This window comes from Centruroides sculpturatus, unplaced genomic scaffold (assembly GCF_000671375.1).
Source record: "Centruroides sculpturatus isolate CEXI.00-Female unplaced genomic scaffold, Cexi_2.0 scaffold1834, whole genome shotgun sequence".
NCBI classification, from domain to species: domain Eukaryota; kingdom Metazoa; phylum Arthropoda; class Arachnida; order Scorpiones; family Buthidae; genus Centruroides; species Centruroides sculpturatus.
In genome coordinates, this window is record NW_019385978.1 from 56,416 (window position 1) to 83,862 (window position 27,447).

Below are 27,447 nucleotides of genomic sequence, written 5' to 3' on the forward strand. Positions count from 1 at the left end.
TCTGTAGAATGATTTAAACATACTGTACTTTTTTAAAGTAAAGCATAACAATCAAAATATACAAAAAAAGTAAACCCTTTAAGCACAAATTAAAACTAAAATGCTAGATTATATTGAAAGATTACAGATTTTTATATGATATATAAGTATTTTTTCATTTTTCATAAAAGTGGCAGCATTTATTGATGTGACATGATTAGAATCATTTATTTAATATAAAAAATATTGTCATTTAAAAATTGAATTTTATGTGCTAAAAGGGTTTAATAAACTTATATTACTATGGAATCATTTATAACAAAAAAAACATGTAAAGGAATTTTAACATTAATAACTTTGGAATTTATAACTTTGTTAAAGGTTTAAAATTCAAAAATAAAATGTAGGATGATATTTTCAGCATCTGTTGTACTCACTATATCATTTTTTCAGTTTACTCATAAATACAGGATTATTTATTTCTGCCATCAGGAGAAGCTTTCCTTATGCTTTAAGATAGTTTCAAAAATGGCACTGCATTGAGCACCAATAGTCTTTGTAGATGTCATTAGTTCTATGTACAGTACATTATGAAATAAACATTCCATGCAATTCAAGCTTTTTTGTTTTTGTTTTTTTTGGAAGTCCAATCCAAATTTGCAGTTTGCAATCTTTTATCATCATTTTTACACCCATTATTATAAAACTCTCCATTCAATGATGGAAAGTTACAATATACTATTAACATGCCTTTGAATTGATTAATGAGGCACATAGTCATATTTTCAGATCTTCTTGTACACCAAAGTTAGCAATGGTTTTTTTCACACGAAGGGCAGTTAATCTTGAAGCAGCATTATGATACCAGCATTCTTTCATAATTTTTGACATTACTCTAAGGGCCTTGAAATAAAAATACAAAATAAATATTAATAATGGTGTTGAATTTATCTATACATTTGTTATTTTAATGGAATATTCAATAAAATAAAAAAAGCATAAAGAGAATAATACATACAGTATTAATTACATTATAAATTGTAATAATGATTATAATTATAAGATTTCTGTTTCCTATATCCTATTATTTTTAACTTTTTGTACCCTTTTCTTGTTACCACAAAAAGTGTCAAAACATTGCATTGTTGGTCAGCAATATATCCCAAAAGTCTCCATACAGTGACACAAATGAAGTCCACCAGTGGCTGAATAAATAAAACCATTGAATACTGATAGTTGGTCATTGGTTCATGCCTGACCAATGGGCTGGCCACCGTGCAGTGTTCTGGGCTTTCTTTGTATGTCTAGCACCGAAACAGAATCCAGTTTCCACATAGAAAGTCCTGCTAGAAGTTACCCCATTGGCAGATCACACGTGTTCCATTACCTTAATCTACTGACACAAATCTTAATTAATTAATGCTGACATTTTAATGTTTTGTGAATAAAGTTACATTTCACCACGGTATTTATGGAAACTTTTGGGACACTCTGTATAATTATAAATTTTCATATTTTAAGAAAATTAAATAAGCTAAAATAACTCCTAAAATTATAAAGGAAAAGATTAACTCAATTATTTTTTATTTTTTTAAATTACAATTATTTACTGAAAAATCTTAAAGTTATTGAATAATATATATTCCCGTTTTCTTATTTTCACTTAAAATTATCATCATCATTATTAGTACTGTAATTGGTATACTGTCTTTTTCATAATACAATATATAATCAAACAATTTAAAAAATATATTTATTTAATTTCATTAATAATGGTAAATATATAATTTCATAAAGATCATAAAAATTTTAATTATTATCTAGTAGAGACTTATAAACTTAACATTCCGTAAAATTCATTATGTCATTAAAAAAAAACAAACACTAATGTAACACTTGAATTACTCTCCTGGCAACACTTGATAATAGCATCAATTCTGTGTGTTAACAAATAATTCTTTTCCCAAAGTGCCACTACAAAATGCCACAGCACAAATGTCACTAACTCAAAAGTAGCCATTAAATAATCAATTTTTTTTAAATCAAAATTTAAATAGAAACAGAAATAGTCATTATTTGTACATAGTTAATACATACAGTACATGAATTTTCACATATAATACATTGTAATAAACATGTAATAATAAGACATTGGCAAGAGGTAATTTTTTTATCTTTTATAGTATAGTAATTATTTCATATTAGATTGTACAGTTGATTTTCTTTCACTCTGAATGTGTTAAAAGATTTTTAATAGATTAATTTGCAGAAATGTATTATGAGTTGTGAATAATGTGGCCCAGAGTCTGTAAAACTCGCCACTTTCTTAGTCCACATTAAGTTGACTCTACTGTAATAAAATAAGTGCCATAAATTGAATAAAGCTATATTTTGACAAAAATGCATTCCACTATTGCTTATTAAAACATGTTACTTAAGTGTATTTTGTTTGTTTATTAATGAGACAAACAAATAAAATTTCTGTATTTCTTCATATACATGAGGCATACTTTCTTAAGACACAAAGACTTTCTTAACAACTCTTGTATAAATAATATTTTCCTTTAAAAAATATTTCAATTAATACAAAAATTAATTAAAATGGCCATGGAATATTTTTGTGATTTGTTCTGCCACCTGGGAATTGTATTTTAATGTTTTTTACATAACAAGACAGATGAGACACTTCAAAAAAAAGGCAACTCAGCCCGTAAAGATTTTTTATTCCTGAGGTTGTAAGAAAGGACAAGATGTGAAGACTTTTATTGTTGCTTCTATACTGTGAATATTTATATATATATTTATAGTCCTTGGCCATTTTAATTAATTTTTGTATTAATTGAAATATTTTTTAAAACTACGAGTTATGAGCAGAACACTCAAAATCTGTGAAGCTTACTTGTGTCTGAGATGCTGTCTGAAATATTTTTATCAATAAAATATTTCATACTGCATAATAAAATATACAAAATCAATAGAATAGTGTAATACATGCTTGTAAAACAACAACATAAGTAAAGTGGGATAAGAAAAAGATAGGGGTCTGTATGTTCTGTTTATTCCTGCATAAGTTACTACATTAGCTGGCTCATATTACACATTAGTCTAAGTATATTCTTTGTGAAAAATTGAGTAAAAACAATTCTATGTTTTCATTATTTATTCCCTTGTTTATCTATTATGCTATGACCAAATTTACAGATTGGAAACACGTGTTATAACAAAAGAGAGTATATGTATATTTATCTATCCAATTACAATATTTTTAATGATTTTCAAAATTATAAAGAATCATTTATGCTTGAGAAAAATACATTGATGATTTTTTTTAAATAAATGCAAATAATTGTAATACTACATTGTAGTTTTTATCATTACAATGTAACCTTTTCAATTAATTAAAAAATTTTTTTTAGAATAAAACTGAATTATTAAGATTAATAAAACAAATCACAACTAATGCTATACAATTTTTTCATTTTTTTTTAAAGAAAGGAACTGTAGTTTTTTATTTTTTTAAATTATATATAGACAAACATTAAAAGGTGTTAAAAAGTTTTAAGTTCTTAAATACTTAATTAATAATTATTAATTTTTAAATGAATTATTCAGGCCTCTAGTTTTTGTAATATGCTTTATTATGAATTAGATAAAGATAAAACCAATAAATTGCCTTATTTAAATTGTGTAATGAAACTTCAATTCTACAGAACACTGTTCTTGGTGGGAAGAGCCAAGATCATGTTAGATCACACAAGGTCACTCATACAACTCATTGCACCATCTGTCTGTAATTATGTGCTGACATTGTATGAATTTCTGAGTCTCAACATTAATTTACCCATTTATTAATAATAATTTAATGTGTAATTTTACTATTAATTATTTAATAGTAATCTAATTAAATAATTAGAGATTAAGAAAATAGTAACAAATATATAAATGCTTAAATATTTTAATTTAAAAAGTTTTGATGGTTTTTTTTCTATTTTCAAATTGAATTTTAGATTCAAATTGTTGGAAATCGGTGCTAACTTGTGAGCCAAATCCATGTGCTAATAATCAGCAATGTATATTGAAAAATGGTGTTTTTCAATGTCATTGTTCTGCTGGATTAGAAGGAAATCTTTGTCAATATGGTATTGTAAACATTAANCACAACTGACATCTGGGGACAAACTAGACAATGCACTCATTCCTCCGATACCAGCAGCACACTGCTACTATCGATAGTTTAATAAATATATCAGTTTGAAATACGTATATTCTTTTTGGTCCACCCTGTATATTCTATCCTATAATGGTGGCATGTACTTAAAGGCAACCAAAGGCTTTTCAATTTTATAAATAACATTTTTAATTGAATGTCACCAATGTAAAAATTACAATGCAACAATATTAATCAAATCTGTATAAACTGAAAATGAACTTTTAAAATGATTTGTTTTTATAGAATAATAATTCATATAGAAGAGATTTTACACGCAGATAATTTTATAATTTAGAGAAAAATTATTATAAACCAAGAGACAATCAAATTTTACTTTAATATATATCCTTATGAAAGAAAACAGTTACATGTTATTACTAATCAAATGAAATTATTTTATTAAATAGTAATTACCATTAAATAAATAAAATAAAATATCTAAATTGTTTAAATTAAGGTAATAAATATATGTCCACCCTATGCAGTTTTCATAAACAGTAAAAATAATTGAATTGTTTTTAATTTGTAAAGAAACCTTTTACTAAATGGAATATGCCAATTGAGTTATGTTCTATAACAAAAATCAATACATATTCTTGGTGCATGCCTGGAAACATCATTCCACTCAAAACATGAAGGCAATAATTTATATACATCCTGAATTTGCAAATAATCACTATTTTCTGAATCTCCTTTTGCAGCATACTTATCAGTTACTCATTTAGACATTGATATAACACAGACACAACAAAGGTTTTGTGAAATATTGGCTCATGCATCTTGAAGTACTGTCTTCAGCCGATCATTTGCTTGGGGTTTGTATTTTCACATCTCTTTTCTTGAGGACATGCCATAGGTCATTGATTGGGTTCAGATATGAGAAATTTGGGACCCATTCCACCTGATTTTGTGAAAGCCAAGTAGTAGTAGGGCAAGCAGCACACAAGTTGTGAGATCTTGTTGGAAGAGCACATCTCTCTGAGGATGTAAACAGGTAAACAATACTAATGAAGAATTACCTGTAGTGTTATGCATTAATAGAATTAAAATCAGCAATGCCAGAATATTCAAAACATTCCCACATTTGCATCATGGCTGGAACCTTGACTTCTTGTTTTCATAGTTTTAAACAAGTCTTTCATTGGACTGTCTGATATACAATAGCAAATATTTTTGTATAGTATTAGGAAGGACAACTCATCATACCAAATTACAGTAATACCTCGACTTACGCGAACCCAGAGTTACGCGATTTTCAAATCTCATCGATTCGTCTTTTGTTTGAGTGCCATGCAACCCTTGATTACTCACTCCCCCACACTATTGTTCAGCTTATATGTTTGGACATGTTGCACGGAATTGACGCATAGCTACAATTTATTTTGTGTTATTTATTTCTGTGTTTGTTATATCTACGGAGACTCAAGAGACTCTATGTGTGATTTCTTGTAACCATGGACGAATCAAAAGACAAGATAAGATTATTTAAGAGAAATTAAGAGAACATTTATTAGCTCACATACACCCGACTTGGATTTTACACAAATTGTGAAATTATATCACAACTTACGGTTATCGCTCGGTCCAACCTATCGCGTCAGTTCGGGGTATTACTGTACTTGTTACTATTTAGTTTCTGTACTTGCAGGTGGTCCCTGGCCATAAAAATGTTTCGTATGCTGAAATGACATTAATATGAATTTCAGATTATTCTTGTTTGAGCCATAGCTTGTGTCATGTAGTCTGTTGCTAGCAGTTTGTTGAGTTACAGGATTGTCTATGCATACACTCCAGAATTCTGTTGCTGCCATGTATATACCAGCTCAGTATTTCATGACATGATGATACAAAATTTTATCTCTCCTGGCAGTAGTTGTTGGCAGTCTACTGGTGTTGTGTCCAGTTGCTGTAGAATAGTTTTCTTGTAGTATCTAAAGAATGTTCTGACAGCAGATTTGTTTGAACACAAAAGTCCATAGAAATCTGCTACACAGTCATTGCAATTTTTCTGGAGGATCTGCTCATGTATCAGAAGTCCTAACTTACTTACTTCTTGTTGTTTGAGTTTTGAAAAACAGAGACAGCATGAGATTTTATACTGCCATTCATATGCACATGAGTAATCATACAGTACATAGTATAAAGCAGTGAAAATTTATGCATGTGTAGCCGAGTGACAGCTAAGAGTGTGTGTAAATTTATTGCCTTCACATTTTGAGTAGAATGATGTTTCCGTATATATTGAGATGTTTATTAGTGTAGATCCTAATTACTAATTTAGTTGTTGAGCATAGCTTAAGTGGCATACTTTGTTTAGTAAAAAGTTTTCTTACAAATTATAAATGATTCTGCTTTTCTTACCCCATTATTTTGTGTGTGTGTGTCAGTGGCGTACCGTGGGTGTCAGCCGCCCAGGGCGAAGGGAAATTTCGCTCCCCCTTATTTAGGTATTTCAATTTAAAAGACCAAAATTCAGTTTTGTCACAGAACAAGCAACGAAAAATTCAGTGGTAGTGCAGCGACTGTTTAAAATAGTTCTATTGGATATTAGTGGTGTATATGAATGTGAATGAATCGTACAAGTAAGAAAAAAAAAGATCAACAGGTTTCACAGGAATTCCTCGAATGAAAAAGTTCACCCGGCGAGCTGATTCACTACACGATACTATCAATACTTTGCCGGACGATAGCACTATCGTAGGCGCGATGCAAGTATAGATTAGGATGTTTCAAATGTTTTCAAGATATTATTATTATTTATTGTGAAATTTTGCCGCCCGGGGCGGGCTGCCCCCACTACGGTACGCCACTGGTGTGTGTGTGTACATTACTCTACCATGAATAAGATATTTAATTTTAATTTTCAAAAATTATACATAGAGAAGTTTCTTAATTACATATATATAGTATATAATTTTTTATTATATTAATATNTTTTGTTTGTAAAAAATAAAGAAATTAATATATAATGAATACAAATATCTTAGAATATTAATTTTTGCTTTTAATTTTCAAATTAAAAATATATTACATCTATATAAAATCTTACATGATAAAAATAAAATTTATTTTTTTAAAGAAGAAATTATGCATCAAAATTTAAATTAGGATAATAAATTTTTATTATGAATTCAAACAACTTATTAAAATGTTATTTATTGAAATTGATATTACTATTTATTGTAATTAAAAACTGGATTTGTTGCATAATCATAATTCATATTTTATTTCTTTAAAAATTTAAAATGAAAAATAATAAATTTATCTTAGTATACCTCATATGATTGCCATCTGTTTGGTATAGGTGGTCTTTGCCTATCAACACATACCACTTTTTTCATCTCTTCTATACTGGGATCAGAAGGCACCATGTCATAGTAAGGAAGTTGATAATCTTCAAAAATTCCTAAATTTTAAAATTTAATAAGATTTAAGTTCAATGACACAGTACATTCAAAGTTGTACAGAATTATAATAATTACAATAGAACCCTGTTATAACAATCAGTAAATGAGTGTAATGTAAATAAAACTTCAAATTTAGATAATTATACATAAAAATTTTAAAGTTTAATTGAAAGAAAAGAAGAAAAACCCTGATTAACTAACATACTGCATTATCTAAGATGAACCCATACATGAATATACTACTTTTCTTATCCTGTTAATTCTTTAAAAAGTTTAAAATGATAATATGTATTACAAAATTATTTATTTCTGTTATCTTTTATTATTTAACTTCAATGTCAGACAAATTATTCATATTAAACTGTAAGTACAATAATACATATTTTCGTTCTTGAAACTATCGTATGCATTACATATATAATAATTAATGTAAAAATGTTATTCTTATATATAATTAAATTTGCTAAGATATAAAAACAGACTTAAAGTGATGTGCCATATAAATCTTTTACATTTGTAATTTTTAATCCAAAACAGTAGTAGCCACTCATTTTATCCAAGTCTTCAGTTATCTGAGGTAGCATCAATCTACATTACATCAGATAATTGGGGTTCTACTGTATTTCTTAAAACTAAATAACTTTACTCTTCCCTATAACTTCTCAAAATAATTCCTTCCCTTTCCAAGCCTTTCTATTCTTGCATATAATTGTTTCAGCATGAAATTATTGTTTACAAAATAAACTTATTCCAGAGAATTTCTTTTGAAAATATCTATTATGTAATACAGCACCATACTTTGTTAGTATTCCCTTTTTAGTAATATTTCAAAATTATACTAGTAACAAAGCTAGACATTCAATTCAATATTTCTTTCATAAAACTATTATTAAAAAAATCATTATCTGAACAACAAAATAATGTCTGTAATGTTTATATAACTATTGCAGTATAAAATATTTTCAGAATATCATTTAGTATATGAAAGAACTTTTGATATATCATCACAAATTACCAGCTCCATTATCATATTTCAATTGTTATTAATTAAATGCAGATTAAAACCATTTAAAATTAATGTGGATAGTAGTCTATATCTGAAAAGAGGAATCAGACAACCAGTTCTTCACATGTATTACTTTTATCTTTATTTAAGAGATCCATGAGTAAAAAAAAGGTTGAGAACCACAGGTCTAAACTCTATATGACTGCATTGAGTTGCATTGCAAAATAATTTTCAGTATCAGAAAATTATGTTGAGAAAATCTCTATTTGCTATGGTTATAATCAATTTAAGAAATATGAAATAAAAATGCAGTCATATAGTTTAGACCTGTGGTTCTCAACCTTTTTTTACCCATGGATCCCTTTTCCAATTAATTTTTTTTGTGGACTCCCATAGACATTGCACAGAAAAAGAAAAATCTTATATTTTTCACTAATAAAAATGGAAAGGAAAACATTCAGAAATGTTTTCCTTGAACTGTCAAGTGACATGACGTTGATGGTATAAGATTCTTCTAACAAATCCCAACTTTATAATCTCTCTTTGACCTTTGTCAATGAGATATATATATGTCGTAGACGTATTCAATATTTTAAATAATTTATATTTTAACCTTTATACAAGAAATGAGTAATAAAGAAATTGACAATATACAAAGGGTATTTTTTAAATAAGGTCTGATTTTTAATACGAAGAAAAATACTGTAAATATCATTAAAATATATTTTTTCCCATATTCTACATACTTTTATCTACTTTTCTACATAATTTCCATTTTTGTTCAAACATTTGTCATACTGCTCAGCAATTTTTTAAATTTCAACTTCAAAGAAATTTGCTGCCGGAAGACAGTAGGCCATGACACTTGGTTTGTATGGCATGCTAGAGTTCTCTCAAGGTCACACAATACACATCAGAATTGATTGTCGTCTCTCTTGGCATAAAATCCCTTTCCTGTCCCAAAAGACAGTTGCCATGATTTTTCATGCTTAAAATCGAATAACAGATTGTATCTCACAGTTGGCAGGCGACTCAATTTTCTTAAACATTATGAACTTCTACAGCTCAGCACACAAACAGACAATAAGGATGCAAATGGCATCTAAACATGCACAAAGCATGCTGGGAGCAGATGCTCATGCACACTGCTGTGATTGCATGTCATTCTCACTCTCATTCACAAATGGACCTTATTTAAAAAATAGCTCATGTATATACTGTAGAAATTTAATTCTCAGTAAAACAATTGTTCAGAAGTAGAATTACCCTATAGACCATTAAAATATCACTATGAATCCCCAATTCAGTATTTTTTTTATGTGGGCCCCAGTAATGTTACACAGACCCCTAGAATTGATGTGGACTGGTTGAGAACCATTGGTTTAGTTTAACAAAAGAGTGCATTAGATGACTGGAAATGGAAAATGATTGGATATGAGCAAATAGGTAAAATTCTTTAATTGATTAAATGAATGTAAGAGGAGATAGTCACTGATTATGAGTGTCCATGTTCATAAATTTTGGATTTTCATCATTTTTCTTGTTTTTAATAGTGTTTCAAATGCAATAGCATTGTTTCAAAGTAACTCTGTGGAGTAGTGCTAAATGCACATACACAAACACATGCGTACACAATTTTTTAAAAGTACAGTAGAGCATCATTTATCCAAAAGCCGGTTATCCAAAATGTCAGTTAACCAAAAGCATTCCAGTCGGCAAATTTAAATTTTCACTAGTGCTGTGGTGCTGCAATCTTTGGTTATATCTTGGGCTCCTCCAATATTTTTTTTTGTTGGTGTGTGTGTTTTAGCTGGCAGCATTGGCACTTTTGTGTGGTGTTTTTCTGAGGACTGTGTGTCATGCTGAATCGAACGTTTTTGATACTAGATTAACTTCTAAACTATAATTGTTTTTGTTTTTATATTTTTCAATATATTTATTTTGTTTGTAAAAAATAAAGAAATAATTTTTATGATACAATAGCCACGATTATTATTTTAAAATGTTTATGTTACGCTTAACATGGACAAAAATTCAACGTGAAGCGACACACAACAAAGAAAAATTTCAACATGGGATAGGTTAATATATTTTTTCGTACATAATCAGTTATCTGAACAACCTCAGTCCCCAATTGATTTGGATAAACTACACTTTACTGTAATTTAAGTACATATACACACAATTTATATGTTAAATCCAATCTTTAGCCAAAGCCATCATATTAACTGTCTGTGATCATATATATAAGTACTTAAACGTTTTTCTAGTAGCTTCACAGTTCTTAATATTTCATCTAGTGATGATACTAAAATTTAAAAAATATTAATCATAAATAAACATAAAAAAATACAAGCTCTTAACTAAATAAATTCTTGTATACATAAAATAAATTCCAAATACTACTACAATATTAGTAATTCAGTTTCTTTGAATATTTCAATATTCAAACTAGAGATGCCACGAATATTCGGCTACTATTCGGTATTCAGCCGAATACCAAATCATAAAAAAAACAAACACATACATATTACTCAAAACATATTTATTTTAATCATAAATTACTACATTTAATACTTAAAATCTATCAATGGCAAGTTGTGATGAATGAAAACAATTTTTTCAGCATTTGTTGATAGCAAATGATTGTGCTTTTCCTCATAAACTATACCTGCTTCTGAAAATAGCCTCTCACTATATACTGTAAGGAACCAAGTCTGAGTGTTATTTTTAGTTACTTTTATTTTTGCTTCTATTCTATTTTTGTTTGGGGCTTATGTTTTGTTAGGATGAAGGTTTCCTCACCACTCACCTTAGAAACTTAAAAATAGAAGAAGAGAAACCAACTCACCGACGAGAGAAAAGCACCGTGGATAAAACTCACGCACACTTGCGCTCCCGAGCGGAAAAAGTAAGTCCGCACTGAGAAAGAGGGGGGGAGACCCCACAAGCACAACTTAGGAACTTGCTAAACCTTATAGAATAAAACATCCTGAAAATTGTCAAAAAGAATAATGTAAAAGATTAGCGAGTATTGTCAGAAAATAGACTGTCAGGCAAACAGAAAAAATTTATTGTTAGCAATAAGTATGTAAATGAGGGGAGTGATCGCTCTCAGAATTGTGACGTCATCTCACAGTATAAAGACTGAACCTCAAGTGAAGGTGACTGAGGTGAGCTTCTGTTATCAACGAGCGTGGTGAGCTTCATAGCAGCAAACGAGAGAGAGGTATCCGATAGGATAAAGTAGTTCCAAGGCAAATTTGAAGTTATTCGATTTGTGGATCGAAGGCTAGAGAAAGTCTTGAGAGTTGAGGAAAAAGGTTCCTAGTATATTGAGGTGACAATTAAAACCTTTAATTCGTAAGAATTATTGTACATAAGTTAATTCTTTGAAATTTTGTCAAATTCCAAAGGGGAATAGAGTTAAGTTAGAAAATAATTGATTTGAGTTTTGTTGGGTTGATTCTTATTGATTTACATGAATAAATTGTTATTTGATTTTTACTAAATTTTGTATATAGTTATTACTAGAAATTTTATTAAATATTGGCTTGGTTTTGATTAACTTTGTCATTATTTAATTCGGTGCACGCTTAAAGTCCAGGCCTGGCACATTAACGCGAATCCGCATAAAGTACCCGTTAGATAACGGCTATTTCCGGCACACAGTCGTGTCGATAATTGTTGGAAAAGTCTGAAAAATAATATAGTATTTTACTATACACTACTGTCGGGAGACAATAGATAAATCTTAGCAAATTCTGTCAGGCTTGGATACTGTTTTGCGTTTGCTGACCACCACTTGTAAAGGTCTGCCGTCTGATGTAGATGAATAGTTTTCATATAAAGTGATACAGTGATATTTTTTTAGTAATAAGGACTATTAGTAACACAATTTGATGTAACAATGAACAAATAATGCACGTTGTGACATGATCTACTTGCAAATAAAACAAATGCACCCACAGTGTTGCTACTGCACCCACCGCAATGAGACCAGTCGTAACTTGTCACCCGTGAAATGTACACATATTTTACCGAACATTCGGCACTTTGGCCGAGAGTGTAGCTGAATATTTGGTATTTGGCAAAATCACTATTCGTGGCATCACTAATTCAAACACAAAGTAATTTGTAAATTTTTGTTCATTTTTATATTGCATTTGACTGCCAATTTTTCAATACACTTAGTTCCATTCCAAAGTCTTGTTGGATTAACAGTTTTACTAGATCAACTGAGGTCATATATAGTGATGGGATGATACCAAAATTTCTCCCAATTCTGATTCTACAAAAACTCCAGATTCAAATATGATTCTTTTGAACACTTTCTAAAGTTTAGTTTAGATTAGAAAAATTAACAATTTACTTATGAACATAATACATTCATTATTTAATAAATATCAAGCTTAAGAATGGAAAATGATTGGAAAATCCAGAATCAATGTTTTAAAAGAAACCTGAAAATTTTTCATTTATAGGTTGATATGCATGCTTTTGCTGTGTACTACAAAATAAATTTGTAATCTTATTTCAGATAAAGTTCTGCAACACTACCCTCAAAGAAATTACAGCTAATTCCCTTTTACTAAAAGAACTCCCCCATCACATCACCTTGCCATCTTTGGAAACTGGCTTTGCCAGCCAACATGATGACTACAGGAAGGTAAATGAGAAGATGCACTTCTGTACATGAGAAAATAAAACGAACCTCTTTATTTGAAATTCAAATTAAAAATTTCTCATTAGTAATATAATACACATCTACAGAGAGGGCCAAGAGTGGAAACTGCCCTTTCTAAAATTTGCTTTATTCTTTGTTATTCTTTATTGTAAAATTGATATTCAAGAATCACAAAGTAAAGATAATTTTTAAGAATTGCTATTTCATTAAAATGAAGTAATTTTAGTCTGTAAATGACAAGATGATCCTTATATTTCTTAAAGATGTAATGCAGGTATTTTACTATTTGAAAAATAGTTTTTTAGTGTAACTGACCTTTTTACTTGTTTTTTATATTTATTATTCCCTCTTATGAAGATAGTTTAAGTAAAATCTTAAAACCTATTTAAGGAATGCAACTTTAGTAATTCAATTAGTTAATTAACTGTTCTTTTTATATCTTATCTAAGACAAAATCTATGGAGCCTTCTTAATATGTACAAACTTATATAGAATCAGTTGAACAAATGATAAGCTACCACATACTCAACTGCAATATTAAGTATGACAGTCTCTTTCAGGAAGTTTTAGCTTAGCATAGCTTAGAATGTTAGAATGGCCCTCCAGTTCATAAAGCTTTGTATCTTAAAGTAATCCTTGGAAAGACTTAATGGAGAAAAAATACTATTTTACTAGGTTTTCTTCTAGTTCTCACTTGAAGGTCTACAATACATAGGTCTTGTAGATCATTGACAAACTATACAATGAAATGGGAAGGCTGCCATTTCTTGGAAACAACTAAAGTAGTTGTGTGGTTTAATTATAATATTTCAAAACCATGTAGTAGTTATTATTAATTTATTCATAAAATGTTTTATTTTGTGTGCAAGCTTGTAATAATTTTGGAAAAATTTTGTTTGTAAAACTTGTGTTCTGGAAAAATTTTGGGCTCTGAAAATATTCAGAACCTCTGCATGAAGAAACCTTGTAATACAGCACTGTACGTCTGTTTGCAAACACAATAATTCCTGAGGCGTGCTATGAGCACATACATGCTTGCCTTTCCAGACTTACATATTTATGATAACTTTACTTGACCATGATAACTTTACTTGACCATGACAATGGCAAATATGATCAAAATTACCCTGAAGTAATTATTATTATTATTTATATTTTCATGTATTTTCTAGTGGCACCATTTTTAATTTCCAGTATCAGTGAACTTTAGCAAGAAACCCCCTTAGAACATCATAATATGGGAATCTCCAACACATACTCACCAATTTTTCAATTCCTGACATTTTTTTGTTTTTTAGCTATAATTAGTCTGATCCCTCAACCATTAGTCATTCCCATTCCCTCAAGTTTTATAACTGGTTCACTTTATTTGTAATACCTTGTATATTGAAAATTATTTTTTTGCATTTGATAGAGAAAGTATAAAGAAAGGTCAACTTCACTGTGAGCCCATTATTTCTTTAGATATGTAGAAAAGACAAGATATAAAAATATCTTAATATTTTGTCTCTATTGAGAATTTTTTGTAAATTTTCTGTGTATATTTTTTGTAGTTTGGTAATATTTACAATAAATTTTTTTCTGCATCTTGTTGATTATATATATTTCAGATACTACATTCACATGTTATAATTTCTTTATATATTAATAATTCAAGTTAATTTATTAAAATATAAAATTTTTTAACAACAACATTGTGAAATTGAGAAGATTTTTTTTGAAATGTTAATCAAAAGATTAAACTTAAATAAAAATAAAGGAATGATTTATATAGCCAATGTATATCATGATTTACTTCATGATGTGCAATACCTGATTTACCTAAAGTTAAAAAAAAAACAATGAATGAAAAGTTAATTTTCAATAATTATTTATAATTAAAACTTAAAACTTTTAACAAAACTTCTAAATAAATATTCACAACAACAGTGTGCTTTAAAGCAAATAACTATAGTTTGGTTATTCGCTTTAAAGCACAAAGCTGTTCATAGAATTTAATAATATACCGTAACTTACAGTAGAGCATTGATTATCCGAATCAATTGGAGACTGGGGTTGTTCGAAAAACTGATTTTTCAGATAACTGATTATGTACAAAAAAATATATTAATCTATCCCACGTTGAAATTCGTTCAAATCCTGGCATGTCCTTAAGTACCCTCTCATGATCACACCAGTGCTGCCAGCTAAAACATGCACACCAACAAAAATACTATTGGAGTAGCCCAAGACATAGCCAAAGATTGCAGCACCACAGCACTAGTGAAAATTTAAATTTGCCAACTGGAAAGCTTTTGGTTAAAAAAATTAAAAAACTATTGGAGGTTGTTTTTGACATCAGAAACTAGCTTTAAATAACTTTACCGAAGTAAAATCCGTGCACTACAACTTTAGAACAATTAATTAAATTTGATAAAAAAATCACATTAAAAAACAATTAAGCACTAATTGTGCATCATTAAAGGTAAATTAAAATCGCGATAAAATTTTTTCGCACAGGAAAAAATTTTTGAAAAAATTTGGAGACTTAAAAAACATTCCAAAAATCAAAAAAAGAAAATTTTTTTTGGGGGCCAAAAGTTAATTGACATTTCAGTTGATCAATGATCTGCTGTATTTAATAATTAAAATAAAAGCTCAATATAATGGACTATCACAAGACTGAAGAAGTCCATTACTAGAGAGGTTGAGGCGCACGTTTTAAATGTGTAAACGTGTACGTGTGACGTTCGGCGCCGCTTTCCCGTAAGCCTAAAAGTTTGACAATGGTGTTTGGATAGTCGGTGGAATCACTCTCGACATTCCAAACACCATCGTCACACTTTTAGGCTTACGGGAAAGCGGCGCCGAACGTCACACGTACACGTTTACACGTTTAAAATGTGCGCCTCAACCTCTCTACTATATAACAAATACTTAAACTGGACAGTAACTATGTATGTTTCAGTAACCTTACATCCAATCCAGCAGGATAAAAAAAAAAAAAAAGCAATTCAAATGTTTTTGGCCTATGCTGAAGACCTTCCTCAGGAACAATCGAGCTCTAAAATGGAATGCTAATGTACAATGGAACACAAACTTTAAAAACTTTAACTGTTAGAATACTGTTACATTGTTGAAATAAGTAATTTTCATTGGTTCACAGTGACAAATCATAACATGTTTGCCTTGCTCTGGAAACAGGTTTCTCAAGCTTGTAATTGACACAATTATCCCTTAATGTAGCTTTAAAAATTTTCTGGGCCCTCATATCTCCACTGTGTTGACTCTTGTTGGGAAGAAGAGTGAGAGTCCTGAGAAGAGTGGCATGTTGGAGTAAATGATCCACATTCTCACCTGAAGCGCAAACAGAGAGGGCAGCGGTGGCTTTCCCATGTGCTTTGCCACAACATGATCTTTCCCCTATTTCAATAATGACCTTCTTGTGGAGCCAGTATATCACTAAGTCCTTATCACATCGCTTTAAAACATTGACTTATAGGGTCTCATCAAGGAAGTGTACATGTATTGCTTATCTACAGAAGACATTGAAACAGAATTAATTAATAAACACAACATAGCATATGCATTTTCCAACCACCTTGTTAAGAATATTGATCTTAAAAACTCATTTCACATTGTAGAGTGACCAGAATGCAAGGGAAGACAAAACATGGAAACATTGTCTAGTTGTGAAATACCACCAATCCTTATCTGTTATTTTCAACCAAACAGCCTGTCTCGATGACCTCCAGATTGCATACAATGTTCCCCAACTATTTTCACATTACTTAGAAATAGGAAGGATCCTACCAACACACACACACACAGCCCCCGGAGAATACAAACTTCCCATATATGACAATGCAACAAATCCAAGACTCGTCATTCAGAGAAAATGAAACCAAAACTGTACAAAACTAGTCAATCAGAAAATGAACAAAAACTAGATGTAATGTGAAAATCTACATTTAAAAAATGAATTTTATATAACTTTTGTATTATATTATTCAAAATAATATAAAAATTTTACATAAAGAGCCAAAAATATATAACAAAGTTTAAAGAAAGTATTGAAATTTTTAAAAGCCGAAATAGTATAAATAAAAATCCAAGTGTAAAAATAAATAAAAACTGGTTTAAAATATTATAAAAAATTAATATATAAAAAAATTTTTTCAACAATAGTCCTAAAAAATAAATATGAAATATTCAATTCAGTATTAATTAACTTAAGACGACAGAATATGCTAATGAGCACTATGGTGATGCGACATAGAAAGAGGACAAAACCGAATCAGAAATGAAGAAATAACTTTAGTGGTTTGAAGACTGTATAACTACTAGTAGTATTATCCAAGTAGAATTTAACCCCAAAAATGATAATTTATTAGTGGAATATAAGTTTTGTTTCTTTGTCTTTTTGGATTATTGTGAATAAAAAAGGAATACAAGTTTATAGCAGTTATGTCATCTCACAAGAATATTTATATTAATTGAATTTTGTAATAACTGTAACTCAATATAAAATTGAAATTTTAGTCAAAATGGAATATCATATTAACCGTGTACTTCTCCTTATCATGATTTAACCATGTAAGATAAAAAACGGATTAATCAAGGTATGTTAATGGCAAATATGTGAAATAATATAATGTAATAGTTAACAACACAAATAATGATATATTTGCCAAAACAGACATGCCAGAATACATATGTAGCAAATATGTGAAATAATATAATGTAATAGTTAACAACACAAATAATGATATATTTGCCAAAACAGACATGCCAGAATACATATGTAGAAAATATGTGAAATAATATAATGTAATAGTTAACAACACAAATAATGATATATTTGCCAAAACAGACATGCCAGAATACATATGTAGAAAATATGTGAAATAATATAATGTAATAGTTAACAACACAAATAATGATATATTTGCCAAAACAGACATGCCAGAATACATATGTAGACATGCCAGAATACATATAGGTTGAGTGCGTGTTGTATGAAACTTTGTTCAGATTGCCGAATCAGTAATATCCAGGTATGCTGGTGAGTTAACTAATTTGTCTACATCCTTTTTAAATAGTGTAGGAGGTTTTTTAAAGTATTGCATGTTAAAAGATTTTTTATTCTTAATAATTTTAGATGACTAAAGAGGGGCATATTTAGCACAAAACGCGAGATGTAAGCACGTATCAACTAGAACAAAGATGAAAGCCAAGAAACCCAAGTGACCGTTAAGTTACACTACATTGTGTTGGATAAACAATACAAATGACTTTTGTATTTATTTTTTTCAAATAAAGTAAATAAAATGACAACTATTACAAAATAAAATGGCAACTAAAATATCTACAATAACAGAAGGATGGTGGTCTGCAGGACCTAAAAAATAGTCTGTACTAGCAAGAATCTGTTATAAAGGAATCTGTTACAGCAGATGAGTTTTCTTATAAAATTCCAATACTTTTGGTCAAATGTCAGCCATCCATAATAATGCAAAGTCCATAATATCAAGCTTTTATTGTATTAAATAAGATTATGGTTTACACAGTTTGATGCAATCTCAATAAAACTGATATTATAAATTATTCCATAATATATACAATAACATGCATTATTTCTTTCATATACACTGCTGGCCATTAAAATTGCAACACCAAGAAGGAAAGCAAATAAAAAAAAAAGATATTTATTGCACATAAACAGTATAGCAATAAAGACAAAATTATAAAATTTGCAAGCAGTTTGGGGATTTACAGGGGTGCAAAATTAGTAAACACAGTTGCCACCCCCGGTGGCTAAAACGGCCCTTATCTGTTTAAGCATGGAGTCGAACTGGGCTTGGATGACAGAAACAGACAATTCATTCCATGCTGCTTCAAGTCTATGCCATATTTCGTCAACTGTATTAGCAGGAGAGGGGGTGGCAGGCCAGTCTCTCAGCAACCCATGACCAAATGTTTTCAATTGGTGAGAGATCTAGAAACCGTGCAGGCCAGGGCAACATTGAATATCCTCTGTATCGAGGAAGGTCAGAACACAATGTGCAACATGAGGTCTTGCATTATCTTGTTGGAAGATGGCATTTTGCAGGCCTCGAAGATAGGGCACAACACTGGATGCAAGATGTCAGAAATGTACCGATCTGCGTTCAAATTACCATCAATCTGAACTAAAGATGTGTGTGTCATGTACCCAATGGCTGCCCATATCATCACACCAGGTGCAGGGCCCCTAAGCCAATATCAAATGCAAGCAGGCGACGAACGGTCTGCTGAGAGCCTTCAGACACATATACGGCCATCAGAATGCTGCACGCAGAACCGGGACTCGTCTGAAAAAAAGACATTGTGCCACTCCTGTATCCAGCTTTGTCATTGGGTGCACCAGAGTTGCCGTCTCTCTCTATGCTGCATTGTCAAGGGAAGCCGAAGTAATGGTTGCAGTGCTGACAGTCCACACTGCTGCAAACATCATCACACCAGATACTGGACGTGCTGCAAACAAGCTCATTTCCTGACTAATGGCCCGTGATGTGGTTGTACGATTTTGCACAGCCGACCTCACAATATGTCTGTCCTCTCAGGTGTTAGTCATGGGAGGGCGTTGAGATCCTGCATGCTGTTCAGTAAGACCCTCAGCAACCCATCGATTCCATATTCGCATGACAGTGGTTGGATTTCGCCCAGTGCGAGTGGCAATATCATGGAACGATAATCCACATTCTCAATAGTCAAAATGATTTCTGAATGAGAAATCCACTGCACAACTTTTCTTTTATGCAGTGCTTCAGATGTCATTTGTCCCTCCTGCATTGTCTAAATGACCTGAAATACTAATCATTTGCATATATCAACCTCTTCTTCCTTTCATATGATTTTGATGTTCATACGATCATTCCTTCCTGGTGTTGCAATTTTAATGGCCAGCAGTGTATAATATCAAAAAAAGAGTATTTAAATAGAAAAATGTACTGACCTCCAACATTGCATCGTCGAGCAATTTCCCAAAGTACTAAACCAAAGGCATATATATCAGCACGTTTAAATGAATCAAATTGATTGGTATTGATAGTCTCATCAAGTACTTCAGGAGCTAAATACCGTTTTGTACCAACTCTTGTATTGGGTGGAATATCTACTGAATATGTGACTGAGTCATATCGAACTGCTAGTCCTAAATCAGCAATAGCACATGTTCCATTGCTTTTGACTAAAATATTTTTACTTTTTAAATCACGATGTGCAATGGCTGGTTTACCTAAATATAGAAAAATAAATGAAAGTTAACTTTCAATAATTATTTTTTACATTTTCTATTGATATTTCACTTCATATTGCAAGAATTATAGGAGAAATTTTTTAAACTGAAAATAATATTATACTCAAATATTTACACGAGGTTCATATTAATATTTAGATATGCAATCAAAACAAATTCAATACAAATATCAATAATTTGTTTTATTATTATTAGAAGTGTAATTTAATAATCAAGCATGTAAATATTACATATTTTGTTATTACAAATTTATCAAGAGATTCTTATAATAAATATAATGAGTGTTACAAGTATCTCTTAATAATTAATTAACCTTTATTATGATTCTTGAATTCTTTTATACATTATTCAATTTTTAACTGATATATGTATAAAAGTATAGATTTCAAAATTTAGGATTTTGAATATTTATAAAATCTTAAAAATAATTTTTTTACCTTGAGTTCCTAAAATTTCAATGTGCAAATGAGCTAATCCATTGGCTATGGAATAAGCCATTTTACACATTCCAGCACTGTCTACTGTAGTTCTTTTTAAATAATCAAATAAGGATCCATTTTCATGATAATCAGTGACTAGCCATAACTGAGTCCAAGTACCATTATCTAAAATAATTTTATAGTTTTTTATAAAATTTTATAAATTCAAATAAAAATAATTATTTATTATATTTTATTTATTTTAATACTAGCAAATAAACTTTCAACTATTTGTGAGTTATACTATGTGGTTTAGAATGTAATTTTGTTGCAGTAAATTTTCATGTTATGTGCAACATGTGTATTTTTAATATGCTATGTAACATCTAACATCCACATAACATAATATCATATGGATGTTATAAAGAAATATCAAACATAATACAATAGCTCCTAACATAATACATTGCAGATTCGAATATATCACACTTGTTTTGGTCTCCAAATTTTACAAGCACTGGAGTCAATAAATTTTAAATTATCAATTTCCATTGAATTTCTTTTTTGCAATGGAATATGGTATTTTATTCCTATCATTGTCTTTGAAACTACCACTGCAAGTGAAACAATAAATTAGTCAAGATCTAAATAAGCAAAACAGGTGAACAGATCAATTATCATTTATGTTTCATTTTGATATTAAAAGTTGTTTATTTATTGGTTTTAACCTCATTTACAAGTTTCTGTGAATTTGAAATTTTACACTTTATGTGAATTGAGGCAATACTGGAAATTTCACACCTTTGTATAAAGGTGTGAAATTTCCAGTTCACCACATAATGTATAAAGAAAAAATTTGTTTATTTCTGAAGGGAAAGTTGTGAAATGTTTATATAGTAGTAACTTTATTTTGCTTTTTAGAGAATTTTTACTCTGTAATTTTATAGGTTTTGATGTTCTATGTTAAATATTTATTTTTAAAATTTTCAATTACTGTATTTATAATTTTTATTGAAAAATATAATTTATATGAATTTTTAATAAGCTACTAATTGTGAAATATAGTATCATATAATAAAATCTCAATTGATAATTTGTTTTTATATTGACAGTACTTGTGTTTAAATGTCATTGTTAAAGAAACAATAATGCTAAATGGACGAACGTTCATGGTATCGAGGTTTACGTAAATGTCAATTAATACAATATAACCATGAATAAAATTCAGTATTGAGAAACTCAGCTTATTTTATATCAGAAATATTTACTGATGAAAGAATAAGAGGATAGAGATTCCATAGTATGTATAATCTGTTTAGTAAAAGCCCAGAATTTTTAGGGCTACTGTATTATCTTTGTGATAAATATTTTAATCATTTTAAACAGACTTAAATTTTTGACTAAATAAAAAATTGGTATGTTATATCCAAATTACGCTTTATTTGTAATACGGCAATTGCCTGTTACAATGGGAGAACCATAAACTTAAATAATATAACNCACTTTTAGGCTTACGGGAAAGCGGCGCCGAACGTCACACGTACACGTTTACACGTTTAAAATGTGCGCCTCAACCTCTCTACTATATAACAAATACTTAAACTGGACAGTAACTATGTATGTTTCAGTAACCTTACATCCAATCCAGCAGGATAAAAAAAAAAAAAAAGCAATTCAAATGTTTTTGGCCTATGCTGAAGACCTTCCTCAGGAACAATCGAGCTCTAAAATGGAATGCTAATGTACAATGGAACACAAACTTTAAAAACTTTAACTGTTAGAATACTGTTACATTGTTGAAATAAGTAATTTTCATTGGTTCACAGTGACAAATCATAACATGTTTGCCTTGCTCTGGAAACAGGTTTCTCAAGCTTGTAATTGACACAATTATCCCTTAATGTAGCTTTAAAAATTTTCTGGGCCCTCATATCTCCACTGTGTTGACTCTTGTTGGGAAGAAGAGTGAGAGTCCTGAGAAGAGTGGCATGTTGGAGTAAATGATCCACATTCTCACCTGAAGCGCAAACAGAGAGGGCAGCGGTGGCTTTCCCATGTGCTTTGCCACAACATGATCTTTCCCCTATTTCAATAATGACCTTCTTGTGGAGCCAGTATATCACTAAGTCCTTATCACATCGCTTTAAAACATTGACTTATAGGGTCTCATCAAGGAAGTGTACATGTATTGCTTATCTACAGAAGACATTGAAACAGAATTAATTAATAAACACAACATAGCATATGCATTTTCCAACCACCTTGTTAAGAATATTGATCTTAAAAACTCATTTCACATTGTAGAGTGACCAGAATGCAAGGGAAGACAAAACATGGAAACATTGTCTAGTTGTGAAATACCACCAATCCTTATCTGTTATTTTCAACCAAACAGCCTGTCTCGATGACCTCCAGATTGCATACAATGTTCCCCAACTATTTTCACATTACTTAGAAATAGGAAGGATCCTACCAACACACACACACACAGCCCCCGGAGAATACAAACTTCCCATATATGACAATGCAACAAATCCAAGACTCGTCATTCAGAGAAAATGAAACCAAAACTGTACAAAACTAGTCAATCAGAAAATGAACAAAAACTAGATGTAATGTGAAAATCTACATTTAAAAAATGAATTTTATATAACTTTTGTATTATATTATTCAAAATAATATAAAAATTTTACATAAAGAGCCAAAAATATATAACAAAGTTTAAAGAAAGTATTGAAATTTTTAAAAGCCGAAATAGTATAAATAAAAATCCAAGTGTAAAAATAAATAAAAACTGGTTTAAAATATTATAAAAAATTAATATATAAAAAAATTTTTTCAACAATAGTCCTAAAAAATAAATATGAAATATTCAATTCAGTATTAATTAACTTAAGACGACAGAATATGCTAATGAGCACTATGGTGATGCGACATAGAAAGAGGACAAAACCGAATCAGAAATGAAGAAATAACTTTAGTGGTTTGAAGACTGTATAACTACTAGTAGTATTATCCAAGTAGAATTTAACCCCAAAAATGATAATTTATTAGTGGAATATAAGTTTTGTTTCTTTGTCTTTTTGGATTATTGTGAATAAAAAAGGAATACAAGTTTATAGCAGTTATGTCATCTCACAAGAATATTTATATTAATTGAATTTTGTAATAACTGTAACTCAATATAAAATTGAAATTTTAGTCAAAATGGAATATCATATTAACCGTGTACTTCTCCTTATCATGATTTAACCATGTAAGATAAAAAACGGATTAATCAAGGTATGTTAATGGCAAATATGTGAAATAATATAATGTAATAGTTAACAACACAAATAATGATATATTTGCCAAAACAGACATGCCAGAATACATATGTAGAAAATATGTGAAATAATATAATGTAATAGTTAACAACACAAATAATGATATATTTGCCAAAACAGACATGCCAGAATACATATGTAGAAAATATGTGAAATAATATAATGTAATAGTTAACAACACAAATAATGATATATTTGCCAAAACAGACATGCCAGAATACATATGTAGACATGCCAGAATACATATAGGTTGAGTGCGTGTTGTATGAAACTTTGTTCAGATTGCCGAATCAGTNTATGTAGAAAATATGTGAAATAATATAATGTAATAGTTAACAACACAAATAATGATATATTTGCCAAAACAGACATGCCAGAATACATATGTAGACATGCCAGAATACATATAGGTTGAGTGCGTGTTGTATGAAACTTTGTTCAGATTGCCGAATCAGTAATATCCAGGTATGCTGGTGAGTTAACTAATTTGTCTACATCCTTTTTAAATAGTGTAGGAGGTTTTTTAAAGTATTGCATGTTAAAAGATTTTTTATTCTTAATAATTTTAGATGACTAAAGAGGGGCATATTTAGCACAAAACGCGAGATGTAAGCACGTATCAACTAGAACAAAGATGAAAGCCAAGAAACCCAAGTGACCGTTAAGTTACACTACATTGTGTTGGATAAACAATACAAATGACTTTTGTATTTATTTTTTTCAAATAAAGTAAATAAAATGACAACTATTACAAAATAAAATGGCAACTAAAATATCTACAATAACAGAAGGATGGTGGTCTGCAGGACCTAAAAAATAGTCTGTACTAGCAAGAATCTGTTATAAAGGAATCTGTTACAGCAGATGAGTTTTCTTATAAAATTCCAATACTTTTGGTCAAATGTCAGCCATCCATAATAATGCAAAGTCCATAATATCAAGCTTTTATTGTATTAAATAAGATTATGGTTTACACAGTTTGATGCAATCTCAATAAAACTGATATTATAAATTATTCCATAATATATACAATAACATGCATTATTTCTTTCATATACACTGCTGGCCATTAAAATTGCAACACCAAGAAGGAAAGCAAATAAAAAAAAAAGATATTTATTGCACATAAACAGTATAGCAATAAAGACAAAATTATAAAATTTGCAAGCAGTTTGGGGATTTACAGGGGTGCAAAATTAGTAAACACAGTTGCCACCCCCGGTGGCTAAAACGGCCCTTATCTGTTTAAGCATGGAGTCGAACTGGGCTTGGATGACAGAAACAGACAATTCATTCCATGCTGCTTCAAGTCTATGCCATATTTCGTCAACTGTATTAGCAGGAGAGGGGGTGGCAGGCCAGTCTCTCAGCAACCCATGACCAAATGTTTTCAATTGGTGAGAGATCTAGAAACCGTGCAGGCCAGGGCAACATTGAATATCCTCTGTATCGAGGAAGGTCAGAACACAATGTGCAACATGAGGTCTTGCATTATCTTGTTGGAAGATGGCATTTTGCAGGCCTCGAAGATAGGGCACAACACTGGATGCAAGATGTCAGAAATGTACCGATCTGCGTTCAAATTACCATCAATCTGAACTAAAGATGTGTGTGTCATGTACCCAATGGCTGCCCATATCATCACACCAGGTGCAGGGCCCCTAAGCCAATATCAAATGCAAGCAGGCGACGAACGGTCTGCTGAGAGCCTTCAGACACATATACGGCCATCAGAATGCTGCACGCAGAACCGGGACTCGTCTGAAAAAAAGACATTGTGCCACTCCTGTATCCAGCTTTGTCATTGGGTGCACCAGAGTTGCCGTCTCTCTCTATGCTGCATTGTCAAGGGAAGCCGAAGTAATGGTTGCAGTGCTGACAGTCCACACTGCTGCAAACATCATCACACCAGATACTGGACGTGCTGCAAACAAGCTCATTTCCTGACTAATGGCCCGTGATGTGGTTGTACGATTTTGCACAGCCGACCTCACAATATGTCTGTCCTCTCAGGCATTAGTCATGGGAGGGCGTTGAGATCCTGCATGCTGTTCAGTAAGACCCTCAGCAACCCATCGATTCCATATTCGCATGACAGTGGTTGGATTTCGCCCAGTGCGAGTGGCAATATCATGGAACGATAATCCACATTCTCAATAGTCAAAATGATTTCTGAATGAGAAATCCACTGCACAACTTTTCTTTTATGCAGTGCTTCAGATGTCATTTGTCCCTCCTGCATTGTCTAAATGACCTGAAATACTAATCATTTGCATATATCAACCTCTTCTTCCTTTCATATGATTTTGATGTTCATACGATCATTCCTTCCTGGTGTTGCAATTTTAATGGCCAGCAGTGTATAATATCAAAAAAAGAGTATTTAAATAGAAAAATGTACTGACCTCCAACATTGCATCGTCGAGCAATTTCCCAAAGTACTAAACCAAAGGCATATATATCAGCACGTTTAAATGAATCAAATTGATTGGTATTGATAGTCTCATCAAGTACTTCAGGAGCTAAATACCGTTTTGTACCAACTCTTGTATTGGGTGGAATATCTACTGAATATGTGACTGAGTCATATCGAACTGCTAGTCCTAAATCAGCAATAGCACATGTTCCATTGCTTTTGACTAAAATATTTTTACTTTTTAAATCACGATGTGCAATGGCTGGTTTACCTAAATATAGAAAAATAAATGAAAGTTAACTTTCAATAATTATTTTTTACATTTTCTATTGATATTTCACTTCATATTGCAAGAATTATAGGAGAAATTTTTTAAACTGAAAATAATATTATACTCAAATATTTACACGAGGTTCATATTAATATTTAGATATGCAATCAAAACAAATTCAATACAAATATCAATAATTTGTTTTATTATTATTAGAAGTGTAATTTAATAATCAAGCATGTAAATATTACATATTTTGTTATTACAAATTTATCAAGAGATTCTTATAATAAATATAATGAGTGTTACAAGTATCTCTTAATAATTAATTAACCTTTATTATGATTCTTGAATTCTTTTATACATTATTCAATTTTTAACTGATATATGTATAAAAGTATAGATTTCAAAATTTAGGATTTTGAATATTTATAAAATCTTAAAAAT

The 27,447-nt window shown here is 30.3% G+C and overlaps 1 protein-coding gene across 2 annotated transcripts in view; it reads right to left on the reverse strand.

The window, feature by feature from the left end:
- Positions 1-423: 423 nt before the first annotated feature.
- LOC111612908 (TGF-beta receptor type-1-like) overlaps positions 424-27,447 on the reverse strand; it is a 56,086-nt gene continuing 29,062 nt past the window's right edge. Inside the window, exons 5-7 of one of the 2 annotated variants that reach the window (XM_023354198.1) lie at positions 26,719-27,000; positions 7,465-7,595; positions 424-882 (exon numbers count right to left, since the gene is read on the reverse strand). In XM_023354198.1, coding sequence (XP_023209966.1) covers positions 757-882; positions 7,465-7,595; positions 26,719-27,000 — 539 coding nt within the window. In that variant the 3' untranslated portion in view covers positions 424-756. Of the gene's footprint in view, positions 883-7,464; positions 7,596-26,342; positions 27,001-27,447 lie in introns of those variants that run through there. The other variant, XM_023354197.1, reaches the window with a different exon arrangement.